This window comes from Oncorhynchus tshawytscha, linkage group LG11 (assembly GCF_018296145.1).
Source record: "Oncorhynchus tshawytscha isolate Ot180627B linkage group LG11, Otsh_v2.0, whole genome shotgun sequence".
Classification (NCBI taxonomy): Eukaryota; Metazoa; Chordata; class Actinopteri; order Salmoniformes; family Salmonidae; genus Oncorhynchus; species Oncorhynchus tshawytscha.
In genome coordinates this window covers 7869672-7897344 of record NC_056439.1, presented here as the reverse complement: position 1 = coordinate 7897344, position 27673 = coordinate 7869672, and the positions used below count along the sequence as shown (strand labels likewise).

Genomic DNA, 27673 nt, shown 5'->3' with positions numbered 1-27673 from the left:
GGCGGACTCATTTTCTCACTCGTGTGACGTGGTTATACAGTAGTTATGTTCTGGTGTGGTCCACGTAGGAATTGAATGACTGTATGCAATTAAGCTGTATGTATCCACACAAAAAAAACAAAAAAACATTTGCCCCAGGATACTTCAACTGGTGACGATCAGGGAGGATAAAGACAAAGGAGCCCTCTGTTGCTGGGTAAATCTGATTTATTGACGGGACAAACAAACAAAAGGCTTACGTTTTCGGCATAAATCGTCTCCCATCGGAGCCTTTTGTTTAAGCTGGGCTGTAGCGCGTTTGGGTATACCTTTATTCTATTGGTAAACTGTGTGTATATTCCAGGAAAGGTTCAAGTTCACGCTGCCCCAAATATGTTTTGGACTGTATAGTTGGACCAAGACTATTTCAAGTATTCTATGTGAAGTGGGTACGTATTTGGAGACGTGTGTGTGTACACTCCTTCTACAGACACGCACCATCCCAGACATCCTTTATTTGTGTAGGAGTCAGCTCCTTCCTAAAACCTGCCCCCATGGCAACTGTACAAACAAACCCGGACTGATACGTCTTGAGGGAGGTATGTTAGCCATTTCAGGAGATCGACGCCAAAGGGAGAATGAACGACTTTAAATGTCATCATCATTGGGCTTGTTTAAAAAAAAAAATGGTCATCCATTGTTTTGATTGGCTTTCTTCCTCCCCATAGACGTTATGAAAACAGACTTTATGCACAGAGGGAGGGCTGACAACTTTATAATAGGTTAGCTTGTCTTGCTTCAATGTTTACTGTGCGTTTACATTGTTGTCATGCACATATACACATTAGAACTGCTTGTGTTTTGACGGATGACTTAATTGCATTAGATATTTTTGTAACGGTTTCTGTTAGGAGTGCGAGAGATTAAGAAAAATTGCCTCCACTAATGGTTATGCAAACGCCTCCGACCTCGTTTCTGTCAAACACTCACGAGAGAGAGCGTGTGTGAGTGAAACGTTAAGAATGGAGATTGGTTCGTGTCCAGATCACACAAACAGAAAAATAACGAGAGATCTCAAATTAAATGAAGAGTGCTCTGGGACCGCTAAAGATCAACAGGCCCTGCGCGAGGAGCTGCGCCTGCAGACCAAATAAGGGCAGGAGCAGCCGGACAAGAGCGTCAGCCAGAGTGCGGAGTGGGGGACCCAGTCAGGCTCCGAGGCAACCCGGGGACGAGGAGAGACGAGTGGGCCGCACGCTCACAGACACTGGCCTACCTCCACTCTTCCTCTGGATGTTCATAGGCATACAGGTGGAGCAAGCGAGCGAGACGAAGCTGGAGAAGGATGACGCTACATGAGTTGGCTGAGTTCAAGTGTAACAGGTACAGTATCGTGTTCAGAAAGAGGGAACGAGCTGCTACGTCCGAGGAGGGGGAGAGAGAAAGTGATAGAGAGCGAGACCAAACAGAAGTAAAGGAGCACGGGAGTAAGTGTCGCCAGCCAAAAGAGGAAAAAGAGCAAGAGAGGGAGAAATGCCTCTGGTCCTGAGTCGGGGCCAATGACTTCACTCAGGGGGTGGGGTCCCCCCTCCACCACCACCCCTCCACCACCACCCCTCCACGAGTTTAAAAGGGTACACGAGTAAGTCGTCCCGCTGCTCTGTTTCTGAGAACCCGGCTGTGTTTGGGACACACACCAGTGTACTTCCAGCTACAGAGACGAGGGACAGAGAGGGGGACATGACACTGGATGTTGTCCTAAATGGCCTGGCCCCGTGGGGGTTCCGACTGACTGGCGGAAAGGACTTCAACCAGCCCCTCACCATCTCCAGGGTAAGAGAGTGTACCTGATACTTTTAGACTGAGACGACTGACAACGGGTGGGGGATTGTGTGTTTACAGTATGTTTTGCATGTGTGATGTGTGCTCGAGCATCTTTTGAGTGAGCCTGGTGCCAGGTGTTTGTGTGGGTGAGGAGGCAGTAGTAGGGAGGTGTGTGTGTCTTCCTACAGAGAACACAAATGGTCAGATTATACTCAACCGTTCCACCATTGTATTCTGTGTGTAGGGGATTATGTTGATCCGCTCTGTTTTAGCCTATGGTGTGCGTCACCGCCCCCCCCCCTAGCGCAGCTAGCTCTGTGTATTCAACCAGACTGACCACAGAGTAACGCTGCCAAAAGTCTGCGTCCCAAATGGCAACATGCAGTATGCACTACTTTTGACCCCGGGCCCATAGAAATCTCTTCAAAAGTAGTTCACCAAAAAAGGGAATAGGAGGCCATTTGGACAGACGAAAGACCACTGGATGGTGAATGTGTGTTATAGGGTTGTGTTAAACCATGATATAGCAGGGGTCTTATGTGGTGGAAGGCTGCGTGGCTGGGGGAACACACACACACACGTACACGTACACACACACACACACACACACACACACACACACACACACACACACACACACACACACACACGTACGTGCGTGCGCACACACACCCGTGTTCCAGTAAATATCTGCAGCTCAGTTGGAAATAGCTGTTTGCATCATCTACTAGGACACACACACACACACACACACACACACACACGGCAGCTGAATGAACGCAGGCTGCTGGGAATGGGTTAATAGCTGGCGACCAAAGTGCAGTCTCCTGGGTAGACATCTAGCTGGAGTTATTCAGAGAATGCCCTTCATTTTGCTCAAGTTAAGACATTCAACTGTAGGTGTGTGAGAGAGATCATCATCATCATCATCATGTGTTTGTGTTAACATTGTGTGTGTGCTTGTATGTGTGTCTGTCTGTCTCTGTGTGTGTGTGTGTGTGTGTGTATATGTTGGAGTTTTGTATTTGAACTTTGGCACGGGTGTGTGTAACCATAGGAGTATCAGTAATCCCTGTCTAAGTTTAGGCGCCTGGCACCAGGGCCGGGAGCTAAAAGAGTTACCGGTGAGATCTGTGAATCATCGGCCCCTGATGGCCACTACACACCTGTTGTGTGAGCAGAGAACCCGCAAGCTGATGAAGGGGAGGGAGGCTGGCGAAAGGGAGGGGTCAAGACTGGGGTCTCGACCATGATGTCAGACAAGTGTTTATTATTAAACACCTTGTTAAAGGCACCGTAGGTAGCAGGTGCCCCTAACCACAGATCTAGGGTCAGATTACCGTATCTCCAAGCCTAACCTTAACCATCAGGGGGATGAAGTACAATCGGACTCCGTTCGTTGTTTTTCAATCTTTCTCCTCGATTGATTTAAATCTCCTCATGTACCCTTGACCCTGTCCGTTTGTGCCTTTTTGTATGTTCACGTATCCCTTCACAATCCACCCACTAGACAAGCTCTCATCTTTACTCCTAACCTCTCACACAGCAGTCGTTGATCGAAAGCTTCTTAAACCCTCTCTACGTGGTCTTTACTAGCTCTCGTTCGAGGGGCTGTTCACTTGCAATGAGATTTAGCCACTGGCACATTCCTAACGCTCGCAGAGCTTGAAACCTCGACCTTGTCTCGGGGATGTCTTCCCAGGCTGTTTAAAAAAAAAATAATTAAACATCCCCTTCGGTTGATTTTTGTTTCCAAGTAAAAGCGTAAACGAAACATTATTAATTGACGTCCATTGCCCGGGTTCCAGTAAACGAGGGAATCCAGGACGTATGACGAGTGATGTTTAAATTAGCTGTGGCCGTGCATGTTTGGCTGGGACTGGAAGCGGAGTAGGGAAGAAACTAGGTGTTGTGTTCAGTGGTGTGTGTGTGTGTGTACCGCATAGCAAAATGAAAATGAGGGCTTCTTATTGGACAAGTTATGGTCGTAGCTCCCCGTTTTCAAACCATTGCTTTCTCCCTCCCGAACACAACCCAGGGGTCCGTCCATGCAGGAAACTTTTGGAGCCGCTCCCAATTCCCCTCCCTGCCCTCCTTTTGGCCCTAACCCTTCAATGTCTGCAGATCTGAAGAGCCTGGATGGGTTCCAGTGTAATGGAGGACCTTTCCACCGTATTGATTTCACCTTACAGATCTGCAAACATTTACAAAAAGGCCAAATGACAGGTTTCGGAGCGATTTGGGACTGACTGTCGGAATGGATAGGAGGGTAGTAAAAATGATGCACGCCACAGGGAGATGCAGATGGTTGTCAAGGAAAATGCCAAAGTTTGAATCGTGTAAATCACTCATGTTCCCTCCGCATCCCGTGACTCTCTCCTCCTGGATTATTTATAGGCCCGTGATCCAAGCTTCAATGTAACGTCTCCCCTGTGAGAGCTACAACGTTGCGTCTGTGGCGCCTGAAACGCAATATGGTTCTCTTCCACCAGAGAGGAAAACTCCATCGGAGAGAGAGAGAGAGAGAGAGCGAATGAGAGAAAGAAATATTGCAAGCGGTGAGAGACAGAGGGAGATAGAGAGACACAGAAAGAGAGCATTTGAAGTAAATGGACGAAAAATAGGGAGTATTTTGAAGTTAAAACCCCGGCTACTTTTGAGGTTTTAACTTCAATTGCTCTCTCTCTTTCTCTCTCTCTATTTTTTACTATTCTCTCCCGTATGTTACTCGTTACCACTTATAAAACCCAATCATTTCGACCCGGCTCGTGTCCGTATTCCGTCTGTATACTGTCAGTTGGCAGGACGAAACACGTGTTTACTTCGTCCACACAGAGAGATGGGGGAAATAAACAGTTTGCACGAGCTCAAATACCAGCGAGGGCAAATGACTTTATACGCAGAGAGAGAGGTTTACCTCCTGACTTCATACACAGAGAGGTTTCAACCATGTACTCTGGAGGCCGGGACACTGTCAAGTAGACGGGCTACTAAAACAAACCGCAAACTCCCAGCAAATGTATATTTCCAACTTTTGCAACAAAATCGACTTTTGAGTTGACTTTTGAGTTGGGAGTTTTGGTATTGCTTCTTAATTGGCATGAACATAAAATAGCATATAGTTGTGGGTTGTTGTGCACAAAATCCAGCAACCCTATCAACACAATTGGGTCGTCAAAAATGTTGCCATAGGGTCATTTCATGAACAACCTTCTCCCAAATCTATATGCAACGTTGTGGCAACGAGGTGTTAGGAGGAAATAGAATCATGCAAATCTATGCTTTTATTAGAGGTTCTATGGACCAGAAGTGCTAAAGGGAGTCTGTCACTAGAAGTGGGCCTACAGTTAACCTAACAGATCAATTAGGCCCAAAGAGGTTTGTTCAACTACAATCAGTCAGATAGATGAGGTGTCACTGATATAGAGCGGGCCAACCTAACTACAGGCGGATGATGAGGTGGCACTGATATAGAGCGGGCCAACCTAACTACAGGCGGATAATGAGGTGGCACTGATATAGAGCGGGCCAACCTAACTACAGGCGGATAATGAGGTGGCATTGATATAGAGCGGGCCAACCTAACTACAGGCGGATAATGAGGTGGCATTGATATAGAGCGGGCCAACCTAACTACAGGCGGATGGCGGATGATGAGGTGGCACTGATATAGAGCAGGCTACATTGTGTTCATTCATTATGTATACATAGGACAGTACATGCCATTTGATTATGATGAAGGAGAGAGATGGGGAAGTGAGGCGGCAGTGTAGCCTAGTGGTTAGAGCATTGGATTAGTAACCGAAAGGTTGCAAGTTCAAATCCCCGAGCTGACAAGGTACAAAATCTGTCGTTCTGCCCTTGAACAGGCAGTTAACCCACTGTTCCTAGGCCGTCATTGAAAATAAGAATTTGTTCTTAACTGACTTGCCTGGTTAAATAAAGGTTAAAAAAAAAAAAAAAAAAAAAAGTGGGGACAAGGGAGGAAGGGATGGAGATGGCATGCTTGTGTGGTGAGGTAAGAAGGATTATTCCCATGTTGTTTGTGTGACTACGGATCCATACAAATATGGCACACATTTCTGCCTGGCTAATAGTAGATTACTAACAGCAGCATACACCCGGTCCTTACTGGTCTCTCTCCCTCTCCTCTCTCTGAATAATCAGGTTTTATAAGTCGTACTGAGTTATATATGGGAGAGAATCGTAAAAAATATACCTTGGCAGCAGCCTGGGTTCTCACTTCAAGTTCTCTCTCTCTTTCCATCTCCCTCTCTCTCAGTTCAGTTCACTTTCTAAGTATGAAAAGTGAAGACGTTTGCTTACTTCACAAAGTAAACAAAGACGACACTAATAACGGCAACCATTATTAGAATAATTTGTGACAATTTAATTAATAATGATCAATCTCTGTCACCCCTCTCGTTCTCTCTCTCTCTGGGCAGATCACTCCGGGCAGTAAGGCGGCGGTGGCCAACCTGTGTCCTGGTGATGTCATCCTGGCCATCGAGGGCATCCCGGCGGAGGACATGATGCACTGTGAGGCCCAGAACAAGATCAAAGACGCCATCTACCAGCTCATTCTCACCGTCCAGAGGTCAGGGGTCACACTGTGGGACACTCACATACCAATACAGACACGCGTACACACTCACCTGATACTTACACACATACTGGAGACATACACGCACACACACCCGCACGCACATTAACATACACACACACACACACACACTGACATGCACACATTGATGCCCATCCCACATACAGTCCTCTCACGTAAACACACACACTGACATGCACAAACTAATACACACACACATCTCACATAAACGCACACACACACTAATACTCACGTGCACACACAGTAATACTCTCTCAAACACACATACCCAAATACACACACGCCTCTCACATAAAAGCACACACCATACAATAGAGACGTGTACAAACATCAGTAACACAAGTGACTACCAATGGGTGTATCCTATGACACACATAGCTAGTCAAACACACATTCATGTTTGACTATCTACAGAATTTACTGTACTTGATGGATCCCAAGATCGCTTTAATACCACATAGAACGTTCCATCTTATGTAGAATGTTCCAGAGCTGGAAAAAGACGATTTCATACCCAAGAACGTCAAGAAATGAGCTACACACACCCACTCTCTAATACAGACACACTTATACATGCCCACGCACATACTCGCACAAATACTCTTTCATACACACACGCTTTTATACTGTTCACACACCAAAGGAAGTCTATGAAGTTGGGTTTGATTTATGAGTGCTCAGTGTACTGTGGCCCAGCTGCCATGTAAACCAATGTTTGGTCTGTGGTCATAATCGTTTCACCTGCGGTCGAGGGAGTTGACAGTAAACTCTGTTTGATCATGACCTGTTTCTTGTTCCCAGACCAGAAACCAGGCTATGGTCGCCTCAAGTCACGGAAGGCGGGAAAGCCAACCCGTTCAAAATCAACTTGGAGGCTGAGCAACAGGTGAGCGATACCATGAGGATCTAATTAGGGGGGAGGGGGGACTGTATGTGTATTTGTTTTAGTTGTATTTGTGTCTACACCTGTTGGTGTTTGTGTGCGTCAGAGAACATCACATAAGGCCTCCTTGTCTTTTTCTCTCTCGCTCTCCATTCAGGAGTTCAAACCCATTGGTACGGGTCACAACCGCAAGGCCCAGCCCTTTATAGCTGCAGCTAACATCGACGACCATCGTCAGGTGGTGAGCACAGCCTACAACACCCCCATAGGCCTCTACTCCTCAGGCAACATCCAGGATGCCATGCACGGACAGATGAGGGGCCTGGTCCAGGACAAGCCAGAGGGGTGAGTTGGCTGGCTGGGTTGGTGAGATGGTCGGTGGGTTGATGGGTGGTTGGGTGTCTGTCTGATTTCTATCTGTCATCATGGTGACACCAGTATTGCTGTGTTAGCTTCCACTGTCGTCTTCTCTAATAGTTTGTTCTTAAACACGTTAAATGTTATGTCAAGGTACTTTAAATATATACAGTGCATTCTGAGATTATTCAGACCCCTTGACTTTTTCCACATTTTGTTACGTTACAGCCTTATTCTAAAATGGATTACATCATTTTTTCCCCCTCATCAATCTACACACAATACCCCATAATGACAAAGCAAAAACAGGTTTTTAGAAATGTTTACAAATAAAAAACAGAAATATCTAATTTATATAAGTATTCAGACCCTTAACTCAGTACTTTGTTGAAGCACCTTTGGCAGCGATTACAGCCTCAAGTCTTTTTGGGATTGACGCTACAAGCTTGACACACCTGTACTTATGGAGTGTGTGTGTGTGTGTGTGTGTGTGTGTGTGTGTGTGTGTGTGTGTGTGTGTGTGTGTGTGTGTGTGTGTGTGTAAAAATATATATATACATTAAAAATATATACACTTTATTGAGACAGTATGGAAATCAGAGGAGGATATAGGGAGTCTTGTATCCTCGTTTTTTAGTTCCCAGGAAGTCATGTGGATCTCATTAGCCTAGCTAGCAGATATATGGGGTGTCACCGCGGTGCATGTATTACCCAAGCACACAGGAATGACTTTTTCCCTGGCTTTAGCAGGAGCTGTTTCTGATAGACCGACATAAATCATGCTAGCCAAGGTTCACATCAGTGTACAGTTCAGAACAGCGGCTATTCACTGTTCATATTTTGATCAAGTAGTGCAGTAGAAACTAGAAAGGATACGTTTCAGTAGAAACCTTTGAGTGCTTGTAATAGTGAGGTCCTGTGACCACAAACTGGTTGAATCAACGTTGTTTCTACCCATATGTATCAAGAATGGTCCACACTTGGAGATAAATACATGACAACTACTAGAAATAATAAAACAATATGAAACATCTAAGAAGCCAGGCCTGGTATTTATAGCGTTTTTTGAAAAGGCTTTTGATAAGGAAAGGCTGTATTTTATTTATAAATGCCTGGATTTTTTTCAATGTCGGTGATTCTCTTATGAAATGGGTAAAAGTAATGTATAGCAACCCCAGGTGTAAAATGGTAAATAGCGGCTACTTCTCAGAGTTTTGAATTGTCAAGAGGAGTTAAACAAGGGTGTCCGCTTTCACTATATCTATTCATTATGGTCATCGAAATGCTAGCTATTAAAATCAGATCAAATAACATTAGAGGATTAGAAATCCAAGGCTTAAAAGCGAAGGTGTCCATGTATGCCGATGACTCAAGTTTTATATTAAGTCCGCAAGCTTGATCCCTGCAATGTTTCATTGAAGATCTAGATAACCTTTACGGACTCTCTGGACTAAAACCTAATTACGATAAGTGTACAATTTTACGTATTGGATCTTTAAATAAATACAACTTTTACACGACCCAGCAGTTTACCTATAAAATGGTCTGACAGTCAAGTATACATACTTGGTATTCATATCACAAAATATATAAATGAGATCTCCACGATGAATTTCAATAGAAAACTGCAACCACGGAGAAGGAAATACCTGTCTATTTATGGAAAAAATGCACTGATTAACTCCTTAGTCTTATCTCAGTTTACTAGTTTACTTATGGCGCTGCCTACTCCTGATTCGTTTTTCAAAACATATGAGCAAATAATATTTAGCTTTATCTGGGATGCTAAACCAGACAAGATAAAGCGTGCCCATCTTTAAAATGAGTATACACTGGCAGGTTAAATATCAAAGCACTAAACCTCTCTCTAAAATATTTACTTATCCAAAAGTTTAACCCTAAATGGTTCTCAAGTAGATTACTAAGAAAAGCTCATCCATTGTTAAAAATGACCTTTTTGCCTTTGTGCAGATTTCCGTGTCTCATTTTCAATGAATTGGAGAAAAAAAATCCCCCAAACAAGCATTGCAAAGCAGGCTACAATTTACATTTCATCCCCCTGAAAAGATAGAACAAATATTACCAAAAATATTATGGCTGAACTCGGATGTTCTGGTTGATAAAATACCTGTATTTATGGAAAAGATGTTTGAAAAGGGGATTTTGTTTTTAAATGATATTGTAAATTGGAATGGTAGAGTTATCATAATTATATGGGAAGGTCTGCTCAATCCAAGATTACAACCAAATGATTACAGCATTACCCCCAAAATGGAGGAGGCAGGTGGCAGCGGGAGGAGGTAGGGAACTGGTCTGTCTTCCCAATATAAAGGATCAAAACTGGCAGAGGAATAAAAATAGCATAAATAGGAAAGTTTAGCAGTTTCATTTTTGGACCAGGATGTTGACAGCTGTGCCATACAGATTGGAAAATAGTTGGGAAGATATTTTTGATGTATGGATTCTATGCTACAGGGTGTATGAGTTGATATATAACACAATGCAAGATTCAAGACTTTTCAGCTAACATTATTGTACAGAATTCTTGCAACCAACAAAATGTTGAATATTTGGGACATACAATCATCGTAGCTCTGCAGATTTTGTTGTGAGGATACAGAATCAATAGACCATTTGTTTTGGTATTGTTTTTGCGTGTTTCTGGTCTCAGGCTCACGAATGGCTGAAAGTGTGTAACATTGATTTTAAAAAATCCCTAGAAATGGTATTGTTGGGAGACCGGGTCAGTCAATTACTAATATACTAATATCTCAGTAAAAGTATTTATCTTCAACTCGCAATCTGTGGATTCTATTCGATTAGATAGATTCAAATTGTATGTTAAATATCACAGCATAGTTGAATGATATATGGTGTGTAGAAATCCAAAGAGGGTGGCGAGCAGAGATACGTGGGATGGGCTGAGGGTTGGGATGTGGAATTGGAGACAAGTAGGAGTGGAGTTGCTGGGTGGGGGATATAATGACGGTCAAATATAAAAGTAAAACAATAAAGTCCAAACAAAACAAAAAGTCAGTTTGAATGACCCTGAGGGGCAGTGTTCTTACAGCTAATGCATGTTTTCCTGAGGCTGATGCCGCGCAGGTGTTTGTTCGCTTGCATATACACACACTCTCATTCAAATACACACACGTGCACATACACAGACACATACATGTACTCAAACATATTCAGTTGGCATATTTTGTTGTCCTTGATGTCTTCTGTTTTTTTTTGTGTTTTCCGTTTGTCCGTGCATTGGCGGGGGGAGACTTGGGGGTGGGAATGTAATAATACAATTTTTCTTTGGGGGGTGTCTCGGATGGTTGAGGGGCAGCTCTTGGGGAACTGTGGGGGGTATCTTGGAGGGCTGGTGGACTGGCAATTGGGAGCTTGGCCGGTGGCTGATAGGTCGCTGGTTCTGGTCCCCGTTTTTGACCTTGTGGGAGATCTATCAACGTGCCCTTGAGCAGGGCGTTGGCGCTCGTTCTTTCTGTGGGTCGCTCTGGATGGGAGTTTGTTAGATGACTGAATGAGGAGGGGATGTTGAGCTGATTCACTGCAAGTAGATTGAATATAAAACATACAATGTAAAAAATATATTTATATACACTGCTCAAAAAAATAAAGGGAACACTAAAATAACACATTCTAGATCTGAATGAATGAAATATTCTTATTAAATACTTTTTTCTTTATATAGTTGAATGTGCTAACAACAAAATCACACAAAAATTATCAATGGAAATCAAATTTATCAATCCATGGAGGTCTGGATTTGGAGTCACACTCAAAATTAAAGTGCAAAACTACACTACAGGCTGATCCAACTTTGATGTAATGTCCTTAAAACAAGTCAAAATGAGGCTCAGTAGTGTGTGTGGCCTCCATGTGCCTGTATGACCTCCCTACAACGCCTGGGCATACTCCTCTGTCACGTGCTCAGTGTGAACCTGCTTTCATCTGTGAAGAGCACAGGGCGCCAGTGGCGAATTTGCCAATCTTGGTGTTCTCTGGCAAATGTCAAACGTCCTGCACGGTGTTGAGCTGTAAGCACAACCCCCACCTGTGGACGTCGGGCCCTCATACCACCCTCATAGAGTCTGTTTCTGACCGTTTGAGCAGACACATGCACATTTCTGGCCTGCTGGAGGTCATTTAGCAGGGCTCTGGCAGTGCTACTCCTTGCACAAAGGCAGAGGTAGTGGTCCTGCTGCTGGGTTGTTGCCCTCATACGGCCTCCTCCACGTCTCCTGATATACTGGCCTGTCTCCTGGTAGCGCCTCCATGCTCTGGACACTACGCTGACAGACACAGCAAACCTTCTTGCCACATCTCGCATTGATGTGCCATCCTGGATGAGCTGCACTACCTGAGCCACTTGTGTGGGTTGTAGACTCCGTCTCATGCTACCACTAGAGTGAAAGCACCGCCAGCATTCAAAAGTGACCAAAACATCAGCCAGGAAGCATAGGAACTGAGAAGTGGTCTGTGGTCCCCACCTGCAGAACCACTCCTTTATTGGTGTCTTGCTAAATGCCTATAATTTCCACCTGTTGTCTATTCCATTTGCACAACAGCATGTGAAATGTGTTGTCAATCAGTGTTGCTTCCTAAGTGGACAGTTTGATTTCACAGAAGTGTGATTGACTTGGAGTTACATTGTGTTTAAGTGTTCCCGTTATTTTTTTGAGCAGTGTATTTCAGTGGAGGCTGGTGACTTGGAAAATTGAGGAGGATGGGAGACCCCCAGCATAGGCCCGGAACACACAGAGACTACAAAGTGTGTTTAAAAAATCATCAGAGACTAATTATTTTAACCTAAAGACATTTATATTACAATATTATGAGGAATGAGAAGGCTACTTACAGTGTTGGAAAGGGGACCACAGCAGTGATTGAATGAGGGTATGAGGCATGAGTTGAGGTGTTCAGAGGCTTGACCAGTGCAGGAGGACACAATATTACTGGGAAGACAAAAAACAACAACACAAGACACTACACAGTTAGACAAAAGAGCTAAGAATGAGTTAGTCCAAGCAAGGAGTAAGATCTTTGATGTGTTAATGGGATCGTGTATGTGATTGACTCTACATACAGTAATGAGAGGGAATTGATAGGGGTACTCAGTGTTTGGAAGGGAAACATTCAATGTGCCAGTGGATGAGCAGGGCACATGAGACATCATGTAACCCAAGAAACGTTCCTGAATAAAGCCCTGATCATCCACATACCTGACGATAACTGACAGCTGCAAGCAGAATGGTGGCACCATAGGGCCCAGAGCAGTGGAGCAACTTTTACCCCCAAGGGCCTGGAGTTTTTCATTATATGTTAACCTAACTAGGAAAACTCTGGACCTTATAAGGGTATGACAATTAATAATCAGTTGTAAAAAGGTTTTATATGGGCTATGATGGGAGCTGTTTTTCTTAATCAAGTCACATGGTTTAAAAAAAAGACTAGATTAGGAGGGGGATTTCCTCTACCCAGACACAGACAACAACTGATGCATGTTTGCATCATGCAGGCCTATGCAACTAGGCCTATACAAATGACTCACATCTGCCATCACTATTATGTTGATTGATTCATTCCAGTGAATAATTTTGGATTCAAAACATATAAGCAACCTAGCCAGCCCAATTTTGAATATAACCAACATGTTGTCACTTTCACAATTTCTCCTGACACACAAATGGACTATAAATACATAACGCTACCAATTACTTTACCTTGACCAGATGGACAGGGCTCATAGACTGTATGCAGCTACTCTAATTAGTAGCCTACAGTTGATCAGACAGAACAGGTATTGTTTTCAACCCATAGAGCAGATACCATACAGCATGTCAGATCTCTAATGTTTAGGCGTAGCCTGGGATACTGAGACATTTATGTCAATGAGTTTTTACTTGTCTGTCCGGAGTGATCGTGTGTTATCATCTTTGCTATAAAAAAAATACCGGAGGAAAGTTCAACGCCTACTTCAGCGCATGAGAAGAAACGTGCTGCGCCAACCTCTCTCTTTTAATCTAACTTTTAATGGATGATGCGATGGAAGCTATCAAATCATTCGGAGTTGTTTTCGAAATCTCAGAAAAGATGTTCAGCATGTAAAGAACCGTAACATGCATTTACAGGCGGATTGATAATAGGCTGCCTGTTAACCAGTTGTACATTTGATGCCAGTTGGTATTGAACGCTCTCACCTTTTCAACCTTCTCCATGAAACTGATCTCAGGCAGAGGTTGACCCTCGCTTTTAATTCGCACCTTTTCATCCTTCTCCATGAAACTGATCTCAGGCAGAGGTCGACCCTCGCTTTTAATTCGCACCTTTTCCGTGTACCCCAGAGAATGAAAGGGGTTCTTCAACAAAAAGTCCAACATTTTCGGCAGCGTTGGCCATTCTACCATTCTGGCGGAGAAAACTGCACACTTGCGCTGGTAGCTAGCTAGCAAGGCAAATTTAAATACATTGCACTAACTGGACACAACAATAAAGTTCTAAATCCAAGAAAACCAATGTATAATATACCTCATCCATCTCCTGCAGTTTGAAAAAACTCATCTGAATTGAATAATGTCCCAAAAATGCTCAACTATCACTCTTCACTCTTAATCTCTATCCAACAATGTCACCAAGCTTCTCAACACATAGAACCCCCATAATGCTCTGTGGCACAATCCCAATACAACAAACTAGATTCATTATCTGATCCTACATCTATGATCGGATGGACACGATGTCAGTTCATACTGCAAAAGCTTTGATTGGTTGGAGGACATCCTCCGGAGTGAGGCCTATACATGTGTATGTATATATATATATGTATGTGTATGTATGTGTATGTTTATATGTATATGTATATATATACTGATCCTACATCTATGATCGGATGGACACGATGTCAGTTCATACTGCAAAAGCTTTGATTGGTTGGAGGACATCCTCCGGAGTGAGGCCTATACATGTGTATGTATATATATATATATGTATGTGTATGTATGTGTATGTTTATATGTATATGTATATATATACATATACACAGCGTTGTACGAGATCTTCAGTTTCTTGGCAATTTCTCACATGGAATAGCCTTCATTTCTCAGAACAAGAAAAGACTGACGAGTTTCAGAAGAAAGTTCTTAGGTTCTGGCCATTTTGAGCTTGTAATCGAACCCACAAATGCAGATGCTCCAGATACTCAACTGGTCTAAAGAAGGCCAGTTTTATTGCTTCTTTAATCAGTACAACTGTTTTCAGCGGTGCTAACAAAATTGCAAAAGGGTTTTCTAATGATCAATTAGCCTTTTAAAATGCTAAACTTGGATTGGCTAACACAACGTGCCATTGAAACACAGGGGCCTTTGTACACCTACAGTTGAAGTTGTAAGTTTACATACACCTTAGCCAAATTCATTTAAACTCAGTTTTCACAATTCCTGACATTTAATCCTAGTAAAAATTCCCTGTCTTAGGTCAGTTAGGATCACCACTTTATTTTAAGATTGCGAAATGTCAGAATAATAGTTGTGAGAATGATTTATTTCAGCTTTTATTTCTTTCATCACATTCCCAGTTGGTCAGAAGTTTACATACACTCAATTAGTATTTGGTAGTAGCATTGCCTTTTAAATTGCGTTACTTGGGTCAAACATTTTGGGTAGCCTTCCAACAATAAGTTGGGTGAATTTTGGCCCATTCCTCCTGACAGCCTCCTTGCCCACACACGCTTTATCAGTTCTGCCCACAAATGTTCTATAGCATTGAGGTCCGGGCTATGTGATGGCCACTCCAATACCTTGACTTTCTTGTCCTTGTGCCATTTTCCACAACTTTCTAAGTATGCTTGGGGTCATTGTCCATTTGAAAGAACCATTTGCAACCAAGCCTTAAAGGCACAGTCAACTTAGTGTATGTAAACTTCTGACCCACTGGAATTGTGATGCAGTGAATTATATGTGAAGAAATCTGTCTGTAAACAATTGTTGGAAAAATTACTTGTCATGCACAAAGCAGATGTCCTAACCGACTTGCCAAAACTATAGTTTGTTAACAGGAAATCTGTGGAGTGGTTGAAAAACAAGTTTTAATGACTCCAACCTAAGTGTATGTAAACTTCCGACTTCAACTGTATGTAGATGTTCCGTTAAAAATCTGCCGTTTCCAGCTACAATAGTCATTTGCAACATTAACAATGTCTCCACTGTATTCTGATCAATTTGATGTTATTTTCATGGACAAAATATGTGCTTTTCTTTCAAGAACAAGGACATTTCTACATGACCCCAAACTTTTGAATGGTAGTGTATATAGAAAAGAACGGTCCCACCACCCAAAGAACATCCCGCCAACTTGACACAACTGTGGGAAACATTGGAGTCAACATAGGCCAGCATCCCTGTGGACCGCTTTCGACACCTTGTAGAGTCCACGCCCGATGAATTGAGGCTGTTCTGAGGGCAAAAAGGAGGTGCAATTCAATATAAGGAAGGTGTTCCTAATGTCTGGTACACAGTGTATGTATACATATATATAGCGTATTCAATCCATGTTTCGTATTATTGGCCTGTAGATCTCTTTCAGCAAATTCTGGTTAGATGACTTGGTGTTCTGACTATGGGTGGTGGCTATAAAAAGAGCTGTGTATACGAAAGGCGTCTGCACACTCATGCCTCTTCACCCCATGTCATCTCTAACCTCCTCTCTCCATTCTCTCTGTTCTCCTCCCATCGATTCTTCCTCTGTTTTTCCCTTTCTTCACTTCCTTTTATGGATGTCTGCTGATGCCTGTGTTATGTGTGTCCCTGTCAGACCTGAGTTCAAATACTATTTGAAATCTTTCAAGTACGTTGAGCGCAAATACTTCTAGCCTGCCTGGAGTACCACATGGGTGGGGTTTGCCATTGTGGGACTATGTTATTGGTCCATTAAGCCAGGAAAGCTCAATAAAGCACTAAAAACAGTATTTGGAAATGATTTCAAATAGTATTTGACCCCAGGTCTGGTCTCTGTAATGTCTGGCGGGCCTCCTTTTGACCTGATGCAGCCTGTGATAACCAAAAGCCTCAGGGCCCTGGAGTGAGAGTGCCCCAGCTGGCAGGCATCATTTCCCCCTATGACTTGCAGCCCGTCCCTAAACCTGGAGCTGGGTAGTTCTGGACCCCCAGGCCTCAATACGACTCTGATGTTAAATCTGATATGGAGGATAGTGTTGTTATGACTACACTGGTGTCTGCTGGGACAGATGAACAGTGCTTTCCATGGTAGCCGCAGATCTCGGATGGAACAGGTGCAGCCGATGTCGACTTAAAGCAGCCCCTGGCACATCTCTGATTCAGAGGGGTTGGGTTAAATACGGAAGACACATTTCAGTTGAACGCATCCAGTTGTACAACTGACTAGGTATCCCCTTTCCCTTTTTTTTCTCCATCTCCCCAAAATGTGAGATTTTTGTGTGTGTTTGTGTGTGCTGCATCTGTTAATGCTCACCTATTTGTGTGTGTGTGTGTGTGTGTGTGTGTGTGTGTGTGTGTGTGTGTGTATATTTTTGCTCATCTGTGTGTATGTGTGTGTGTTTCCCTCTCTGCAGTAGCAAGACGCTGACCTCCATCGAGGAGTCTGATGTGTACCGCATGCTCCTGAAAGACCAGGAGGAGCCCCAGGAGCCCCGGCAATCAGGTTCCTTCAAGGCCCTGCAGGACTTTGTCGACAGCGACGGTCAGTTCTCCACTAAGTAACTTCCCTTTCATTATGATATGGGTGGGAATGATATCATCATTCAGTGTGGATTCCAGGCTATAATGCTGCAGTCCCGCACTCAAGAAGAGCTTCACGGTTGCATATAATAATGTATTATTTCTCAATGAGACACATCAAGGACAAACCTGTTGGTGTTCAAGTCGTCGTCAGTGTAGGTGAGCTCTCTACCGCTCACTCACTTCAAGACCTATAGTTTAATTAACACCTCTAGCTATCAACATCGCATACATTTTGACCCCAAAAACTATTGGAAAGAGCCACAATCAAAATTAAGATATCACTTGAAATCAGTATTTTGTTGGGCATTCATTTTATAAGACAAAGTACAGGGAGATAATTCAGAATTTACATTGTTCTGATCTTGAAAAGTGCATACACAAGGAGTGAACTCTATATACAAATGAATTAGTAGTGAACAGATTACATGTCTAGGCTTTGGTTCAGCAGGCTAACACGGTCACTTTGGGTGGTACTGATGTGCTAGATAAGGCCTATGAACAAAAATGTGGCATATAAAGAAGCTGATTAAATAGCATGATCCTTACACAGATGCACCTTGTGCTGGGGACAATAAAAGGCCACTCTAAAATGTGCAGTTTTTTCATAGAGTGCAATTGGCATGCCGACTTGTCCACCAGAGCTGTTGCCAGAGAATTTAATGTTAATTTCTCTACCATAAGCCCCCTCAAGTTGTTTTAGAGAATTTGGCAGAACGTCCAATCGTCCTCACAACCGCAGACCACATGTATGGCGTTGTGTGGGCGGGCGGTTTGCTGATGGTGATGGCGGGGTTATGGAATGGGCAGGCATAAACTACGGACAACGAACACATTTGCATTTTATTGATGGCAATTTGAATGCACAAATACTGTGACAAGATTCTGAAGCCCATTGTGAGCTGCTCTAGGGCTTGTGAGCTCAGTGATGTGAAATTTACTTGGAACCACCATCTGTCTGTCCATCCAGATTAGGAGAATCTCCGTCTATTTAAAAAAATAAAATAATAATAAAAAAATGAAAAGCCTTGGTGTGGCTCTGGCCAATTGGTGTGTACCCTGTTCAACATCAATAGCTGCGTCCTGACAGGCGACAGATCCCTTTACGACGAAGCGGACGCTGTCATTTTCTTTCACAAAAGCATCAGACCGACTTGCCCTGGTCTCCTCGTCCAGGTTTTCATAAATGGATCTGGTATCACATGAAATTACCAACAAATAACAAAAAAATACCAGGTCTGGAAAACCTCTTCAACCTGACAGGCTGACTACACCGCTCGTGTGCGCGTTGCGTTGCAAAATAAATTTAGAAGTCAATATTATTCAATTATTGCACCCACACTGCTCGCGCACGCCAACGTGCGTCTGCGTTGCCAAGGGCTAGCATAGAAGTCAGTTCTATTTCTGACGCAGATCGCGCTGCAATTCCTGCCTCTCCCATCTCCTCATTGGTTTATAGAAGCAGATACCCACGTGCCATCTCCTCATTGGTTATACCCACGTGGGTGACTGAAAGACGAAATAGGTCGGTGGCGGGAATGCACCTAATTTATGAAAGTTGCCAATCACAATATAAAGAGAAGAAAAAGCCTGAAAGGAGGAGAGATGACTAGAAACGATTCGGTTGACCGTTTTATGTGTGGATTAATTAATACGTTCAGTTTGTTTTAATATTTTAACCTGGGTGTCGTGATCGTGTTTGGTTTGGGGGGACAAAATACATTTATGCACGATGGCGCACACGCGCAGCCGGTTTGGGTTCCAGGTAGTGTGAAAAATGAATTAACAACCATGAAGACTGAGACAGATTTGGTGCTGCCCAAGAAAGATAAATTAGTCTGCTGGATTGTGAGCAATAATAACCCTTACACAGGGACGTCAGTCAGAGAAAAATATTATCAGGAGCAGTAACCCATTTCGGCACTGCTTTTACGGGCCGTCGTTTGAAAAGCACAGAGTATTACTCGACCATCGCCAGCAAGTTCTCTCTCTCGTCCGAGAATTCAATCTACAGAGACTACATCACGGGAAAGGTGAATGGACCACTCGTGGCAGGAACTGTACCAATAGTATTGGGCCCGTCTAGACAGAACTATGAAGACTTTCTTCCTGCGGATTCCTTTATTCATATCAATGACTTCCCGGATGCAAAGGCACTGGCGGACTTCCTCCTCCAATTGGACAAGAACGTTGATGTGTACATGAGTTACTTCATGTGGAGGCGGTACCTCAAGGCCACGCCCCACATGGTGAAACGCTATGTAGAGTTCATTCAAACTATCTGTTGTGCCTGTGAACACATGGCAAAAGATAAGAGATGTTGTATTGTCCATGAGCTCTACAATAAGTTTTTTGGTTGAGACATTTTCCATTAGCTCTTGATTTGAACACATCAGAGGAGGATGGTGGGCTGAGATATAGGAGGTCGGGCTCATCGTAATTTCCAGAATGGAATGAGCCCGTTTTTACCACCAGCCACCACTGGAATATATGTATAGTTTAATGTGGTTTTAATCTAGTTTTATATAATGCACATTTGGAGACTGACTTTTTTAAACTGGCGCAGGCTGTCCACTAGCGATCCACCTCGACAACATCCGGTGAAATTGCAGAGCGCCAAATTCAAAATACAGAAATACTCATAATAAACATTTTTAAAAAGTGTTATACATCGGTTTAAAGATTAACTTCCTGTTAATCCAGACGCTTTGTCAGATTTCAAAAAGGTTTTACGGCAAAAGCATACCATGCGATTATCTGAGGACAGCGCCCCGCTTACAAAAGCATACAAACATTTTACAACCAAGTAAAGGAATTACAAAAGTCAGAAATAGCGATAAAATGAATCCCTTACTTTTCAAGATCTTCATATGGTTGCAGTCACAAGAGTCTCAGCTACACAATAAATGTTTGTTTTGTTTGATAAAGTCCCTCTTTATATCCCAAAAACTCTTTTGTTGGCGTGTTTTGTTCAGTAATCCACTGGCTCAAAGGCTGTCAAAACATGCAGACGAATACATCCTAATAGTACCAGTAAAGTTCATTGAAACATGTCAAACAATGTTTATAATTAATCCTCAGGTTGTCAATTGTTTAAATAATCAATAATATTTAAACCGGACAATAGCGTATTCAATAGAAAGGAAAAACAACGAAGGGCGCAAACTTGGTCACACGCGCAAGCCAGGACTGCATGATTCTAGTCCACTGACTGAAAGGTCTCATTCTTCTTCATTTTTCAGAAAACAAGCCTGAAACAATGTCTAAAGACTGTTTACATCTAGTGGAAGCCATAGGAACTGCAATCTGAGTCCTAACCCATTAGATACTCTATAGGCATTCAATTGAAAACTACCCACATCAAAAAAATCCCACTTCCTGGATGGATTTTCCTCAGATTTTCACCTGCCATATCAGGTCTGTAATACTCAGACATTATTTTAACAGTTTTGGAAACTTTAGAGGGTTTCCTATCCAATTATATGCATATCCTAGCTTCTGGGCCTGAGTAACAGGCAGTTTACTTTGGGCACCCTTCTCGTCCAGACATCGAAATACTGCCCCCAATCCATAAGAAGATAATAGGTTATGGAAGTTTTATTGAAACAATAGCTGCTCCTGTTTCAGTAAAAAAGCTGAGGGGTATAGTGCTGGAGAATTTGGAGCAGTGCTGATTTTTTTTTTTTTTTTGAAAACAAAAACATCTACAAAGATGTTAAATTCTGACTTTTCAGGGGGTGCAGCAGAATGCTCAGCACCTCTACCTCCCGTGGATATGGATGTAGCATCTGCAGATTGCCCCTTTTTAAGAATTCTCTCATGTGAATCAGTACTGAATAAAACTGTGGACTTTTCTCTATCTGCATCTAATGTCTTACTTGTCACTCATATGACTAGAGCAGAATATCTCTATGTCAGAACAGCCATGTAAATATAGTTCATAAATGGTTTCATCTTTTTCACTTTTTAGGCACATTTTTTTCCCTATAGGCCAAAATAGCAGCATGTATTAGTTACACATTAGTCAAACACAGTGTGTTTCTGAGAAGAGATTCTGCAAAGACATTACACAATAACTGAATCTGTTGTATTGCCAGTGGTGATTTTAGCATGTAAATCTTGGTGGGGCAAACAAAATAAAATGTGGGATGCATGCCAGCAAAGCCACTTACACAACACTAAACAAGACATTAGTTGCACTATAACGGTGACAAACGGTGCCCCCAAACTGTTAGGGCCTACATACAGTACATCAGTCCCAACACCTTACCACTGCTACACCTGGCTATCAGTGGAGCCTTGTCTGGCAGCGAAACAGTTTATTCAGCCTCATTTACCGCCTTTAAAAAAAAACAGCTGATATGGTTGACTTGCTTAAACAAATGTGGTTTCTAATTGAGATGTACAAACTATGACGTAAGGGGACGACAAGCGGATAAGAGGCCATTTGTAGTTTTGATTAAGACATTAATGAGCGAACGACGGAGGACGTAGTCTATAACTATTTGTTCACCACTTTTGAAATGTACAGCGACAGAATTCAGAACATGGGCCGTTCTTAGTGTTCTCCCTGTACACCAAGTCAGAACCATAGGATAAATAAAAGGGGCATATAAACAGACAATGAAAGCTCTTACAATATTCAATAATTACATTTCTCTAAAACAGGTTATAGGCTACAGGTTATGTGCACCACCAAGTTAGAACAGTAGGCGAAATTAAGAGGAAAATAGACCAAATTACTGACCAAATTATTCGGGTGAGGCACAATGAACGCTGTTTGGGTCTTTGCGTGTCAACAAAGATACACGTCATAACACTATTTGACGTGTTAAATAAGCTTTTAATTTGACACATCAAATAACACAATTCTAGGGGCGGCAGGTAGCCTAGTGGCTAGAGCATTGGCCAGTAACCAAAAGGTTACTGGATTGAATCTCAGCGCTGACAATGTAAAAATCTGTTGTTCTGCCCCTGAGCAAGCCAGTTAACCCACTGTTCCCTGGGCGCCAAAGACGTGGATGTCGATTATGGCAGCCCCCTGCATCTCTCTGATTCAGAGGGGTTGGGTTAAATGCAGAAGACACATTTCAGTTGAATGCATTCAGTTGTACAACTGACTAGGTATCGCCCTTTCCCTATTATAGAATGTTGTGTGTGTGTGCTGTACAAAAAAAGTTTGAAAAACACACCGGCCACGAACGATGTGTTTACAATACCACGTTGGTGAAAATAGACCAAATTATTAGGGTGAGGCACATGGGCTGCTAACAACTTACTTATTTATACTGTAGCTAAAAAAGTAATACTATCTCCCTGGCATATTACATAATTTATGCAGCAGCATACAATACATTTTTGGACTCACCTTCTGAAGGTGGCGCGGTGGTCTTGTTAGTAGTAGTCTGGCATTCTCTGGATTTATGGTGGGAACTCTGGGGGTAAAAAAAACACACAGCCACTCCATTGTATAGCAGGCTAGTGGTTGCTTTGCAATGCTCGCAGTTAGCCACTGAATCCTTACAATCCTTGTTGAATTTGTGATTTCCAACTTGTTGTGTAATCTTTATGTCCGATGAGCACCAATAGGTTTAATCTAATTTCTCTTCATTTTTTCTCTTCATATGACAAGGATTAAAAATGATTTGTCAGTAGATTGTCGACTTGATTCATGATGATGACTGCTAGCTAAGACTTTGAAACTAAAATGTTGACATGATCAGTCCAATCAAAGCTACTGTACATATAATGTGATTTGATGTAATTTATCTGTGGCCAATGACCTTGAGTCTTCTTGGAAGGGTACTTGTAATATAACTCTATGGCAGGACCCAAAGGGTTGACATTTTGGATGTCTATGCTTACTAAGGACTTAAACTTGGTGATGACGTAGTGTCCCCATGAGTGACAGAACACTGAGCCAATCACGGCGCAATGCTCCTATTTTTTGCTGGCTCGCACCACCACCACAGAAAGCACTGAGCTAGGCTGAAACATCTGCATTTTGGAGCTGCCTCACTCAAGAAAACAAAAAAAGAGACCATGTTTGTATGCGGATTTATTAACTCAATGATATATTTTTTTTAAACTTATTTCTTTACATTGTTTGTAAACTAATATGTGCTACGTATTAATGCCAAAATAACATGCAAAAATAAATATGCAAAAATAAATATAAATATATGTATTTATTTATTTATGTAAAAATATGGGGCTCAAAACAGGTGGTGGTACTCACCTACCCTGAATGACAGGTCACCACTGTGTATTGCACTGTGTTGTTTGGGGGTGTGGGGGGGTTCAATGCTGGTGAATATACAGGAAGTGTGAAATAGATTGAGATGATGTATCCGTGCATGCAATATACTGTGCTATGGTGTCATCATCAATATACTCTGCTACGGTGTCATCATCAATATACTCTGCTAAGGTGTCATCATCAATATACTCTGCGAAGGTGTCATCATCAATATACTGTGATACGGTGTCATCACATACTGTGCTATGGTGATATCATCAAAATACTGTGCTATGGTGTCATCATCAATATACTGTGCTATGGTGTCATCACATACTGTGCTATGGTGATATCATCAAAATACTGTGCTATAGTGTCATCATCAAGCTCTAACTCTGTGATTCAGAGGGGATGGGTTAAGTGCGGAAGACACATTTCAGTTGAAGACATTCAGTTGTTCAACTCACTAGGAATCCCTTTTTCCCCCAATATACTGTGCTATGGTGATATCATCAATGTACTGTGCTATGGTGTCATCATCAATGTAACTGTGCTATGGTGTCATCGTCAATATACTGTGCTATGGTGACATATCTGTGACGACATACAGTATATGTCTCTAACGCTCTGCTCCTTTTTCTATTTCAATATTAAAATAAGTTAATATCCTTCAATTACGGTATGCTCCTAATTTTAATAATTTGCTTGTGACTTGTGTTCTTTGTCACAAATGGTAACCTATTCTCTATGTACTGTATTGACCAGCTTGAAGTAGAGCACTATATCGGGATTAGGGTACCAATAGTGTGTGTCCCATGTGTTGTCCAGGCACTCGCCCCATGGTGACGAGGACAGTGAGAGCGCCCATGACTAAGCCACCGCAGCCCACAGGAAACCTGCAGAAACTGCCCCTGTGTGACAAGTGTGGAAATGGCATTGTGTGAGTACTTCGAAGACGAAGCTGCTCTGAGAATGTCATATGAAAAGTTGGTACACCCATTTCTTTCAATACTTATTATAATAAGAAGAGTTATAGCCTGAAATCCAGAACCTGTTTTGAGATGACTTTCCTCTCCTTTTATTCTGTGTCATTCCAAACACAGGAGGCTGCTGAGGGAAGGACGGCTCATAATAATGATCGGAACGGAGTGAATGGAATAGCATTAAACACATTTGATATCTTTGATACCATTCCAGCTGTTACCATGAGCCAGTCCTCCCCAATTAAGGTGCCACCAACCTCCTATGTTGCCGAACAGTATCTTTCTTCTACAGAGAGTTTGCTTAGATGTGTTGATCAAAAGTGTTTGGTCAGACGAGGAGTGGCAAGGAGTATAATGATAACAGAAACAAACTGGTACCCAAGCCAGAAGAGTTACACCTAAAAAGTTCTGCCAAAAACTAGTTGCCTCTTAAAGGTCCAATGTAGCCATTTAAAAAATATTTTCTGGGCAACAATTAAATACCTTACTTTGATTGTTTTCAATTAAAATAGTCGAAATAAACTCTTAAGAAAAGATACATTTCTCAAGAAAAATATTTTTGTGGACTATCTGGTAGTGGTTTGCGTGGGGAGGGGAAAACTAGCTGTTATTGGCAGAGAGGTTTGGAACTCTGTTATTGGTGATGTCACCAGGCAAAAACTCCATCACACTAAAACAGGCTGAAATTTCAGGCAGTCTTTTTAAATAGCTCTTACACTAAAAGGGGATTATCATAATTCTCACAATTTGAAAGTATTATTCCAACGTCATAGTGTAGAAATCTACACTACCGTTCAAAAGTTTGGGGTCACTTAGAAATGTCCTTGTTTTTGAAAGAAAAGCTTTATTTTTTTTGTCCATTTAAAATAACATCAAATTGATCAGCAATACAGTGTAGACATTGTTAATGTTGCAATTGACTATTGTAGCTGGAAACGGCAATTTCTCGCATGGAATAGCCTTTGTTTCTCAGAACAACAATAGACTGACGAGTTTCAGAAGAAAGTCCTTTGTTCCTGGCCATTTTGAACCTTTAATCGAACTGATGCTCCAGATAATCAACTAGACTAAAGAAGGCCAGTTTTATTGCTTCTTTAATCAGGACAACAGTTTTCAGCTGTGCAACATAATTGCAAAAGGGTTTTCTAATGATCAATTAGCCTTTTTAAAATGATAAACTTGGATTAGCTAACACAACGTGCCATTGGAACACAGGAGTGATGGTTGCTGATAATGGGCCTCTGTACGCCTATGTAGATATTCCATAAAAGAATCCGCCGTTTCCAGCTTCAATAGTCATTTACAAAATTAACCAACTCAATATTAGGAAGGTGTTCATAATGTTTGGTATACTCGGTGTGCTTTGAGTGGTTAGATGAGGTAGGCAGCACTCTCCCAAATCATTGATGTACTTTTGTAATCTGGCAACCCCGCTCCAGCTTCCCCTCCCCCAATCCTAACCATTAGTGGGGGAAATGCTAAACTGACCCAAGATCAGCGTCAGCGGTAACTTCAGCCTATTCATGTTGTTACCTCTGTTGTTCTTCTATAGGGGCACAGTGGTGAAAGCGAGAGACAAGTTCCGCCACCCTAGCTGCTTCGTGTGCACCGACTGTGACGTCAACCTTAAACAGAAGGGCTACTTCTTCGTGGAGGGCCAACTGTACTGCGAGACCCACGCTCGAGCCCGAACAAGACCCCCGGAGGGCCATGACCTTGTCACTGTTTTCCCCTCGGCATAGGACCCTCCTCACACACACAAATTCTGTCTGCCAGTGAGGCTCCATTGATTGTAACTGTTTGTATCTGTGTTCTCCTGTGTTCTATTGTCTGTTTGCTTTGTTTTGCACAAATCCTCACAGTGCATTTGTTTGTGAATATTCTCTTCAAATAAAGGGTTTTTTTGACTCCATGTTGTGGAAATGCCTCATTGTCTTTCTCTCCATCCCTTTCCTGAGCTGGCTGGCCGACTGAATGATAGGCAGACACACTAGATGAAGTGCTGGCACGTCACAGTGTCACAGAGGGCACTGAGAGTCTCTCAAGGGGGGTGACGACGACGGAGCTGTGAATGTGTCGCCTTCCCCGTGTCAGCTGTTATTCCTCACAGGGCGTCAAAGCATAAAGGGTACTGTCTGTTTACGACCTGGGGTTTGGCGTCCAGCCAGACGGCGAGCGTCAGTGAATGAGTTGTAGGTCAGCAAGTGTTTGGGTGACAACTGAAAGGGATGAACACGAGGACGGGCAACTGTGATTAGACAAAAGCTAGTGAGAGAAAGATTTTTTTTTTTTTTTATTTTTTTTTTATACACGTCTTCTAACAGTTGAGCTTGTCATATAACTACTATGTGCATGAGCGGATCATTCTGAGATTGTGAGGAGTCATGTTGCTGAAGTGAAGTGAACCTAATCCATGTCGCTCGCCGACATTATTTGAACCTTTATCCCGAGGAGACTATACTTTCCCCGGGTGTTCAGTGGCCATCCCAACAGCTGTGTGGGTGAAGAAATTAATGGATATGAAGAAGTAGTCTGAAAAGACACGTTGGTCCTGGATGTGTTAATTAAGCCACAATTAACAGTCAATGACATTTTGTTTTGCGTGTTCTTTCAAAAAAAGTTATGTTATGAGGTAAGTTGACAGTGATGTGGCCTATATCCCTCCACCAGTTGTGAGAGGCCTATAAAACCGGGCCTGGCTCCAACTAGCACCCCAAAGACCCCAGCTAAATACCCTCAGCCCTTCGGCCCAGTGAATCAGACACTGATACAGTTTCTTTGTCTGAATACTGTATCTTGTGTGACTTTTGTAGGTAACTTTTCAGTTTCCACACATTTAGGTGGGCTCAAGTGTCACGTCCCTCTTTTTCTAGATAATGCCAGATGTTTTCTCAGTGGGGCAAAACATCATAGACATTTGACAGGGTGAGATCACAGGTAAGTTGATCCCGTTGTAATAGGAAAAGGGTACCTTGGCAAGAGTCTGTATTACAACATGGCATAAGGGTGAGTGGTGGTACA

At 42.6% G+C, this 27673-nt stretch overlaps 1 protein-coding gene and 1 pseudogene across 1 annotated transcript; both read left to right on the top strand.

Annotated features, from left to right (window-relative positions):
- Positions 1–1176: 1176 nt before the first annotated feature.
- On the top strand, positions 1177–26564 carry LOC112261388 (PDZ and LIM domain protein 3). Its single transcript, XM_024436671.2, has 7 exons — positions 1177–1812; positions 6249–6400; positions 7229–7313; positions 7468–7655; positions 17266–17393; positions 24498–24609; positions 26205–26564. The coding sequence occupies exons 1-7, from the start codon at positions 1720–1722 to the stop codon at positions 26392–26394; spliced, it is 948 nt and encodes a 315-aa protein (XP_024292439.1). The 5' UTR covers positions 1177–1719; the 3' UTR covers positions 26395–26564.
- LOC121847716 lies at positions 19017–20059 on the top strand (annotated as a pseudogene).
- Positions 26565–27673: the final 1109 nt, after the last annotated feature.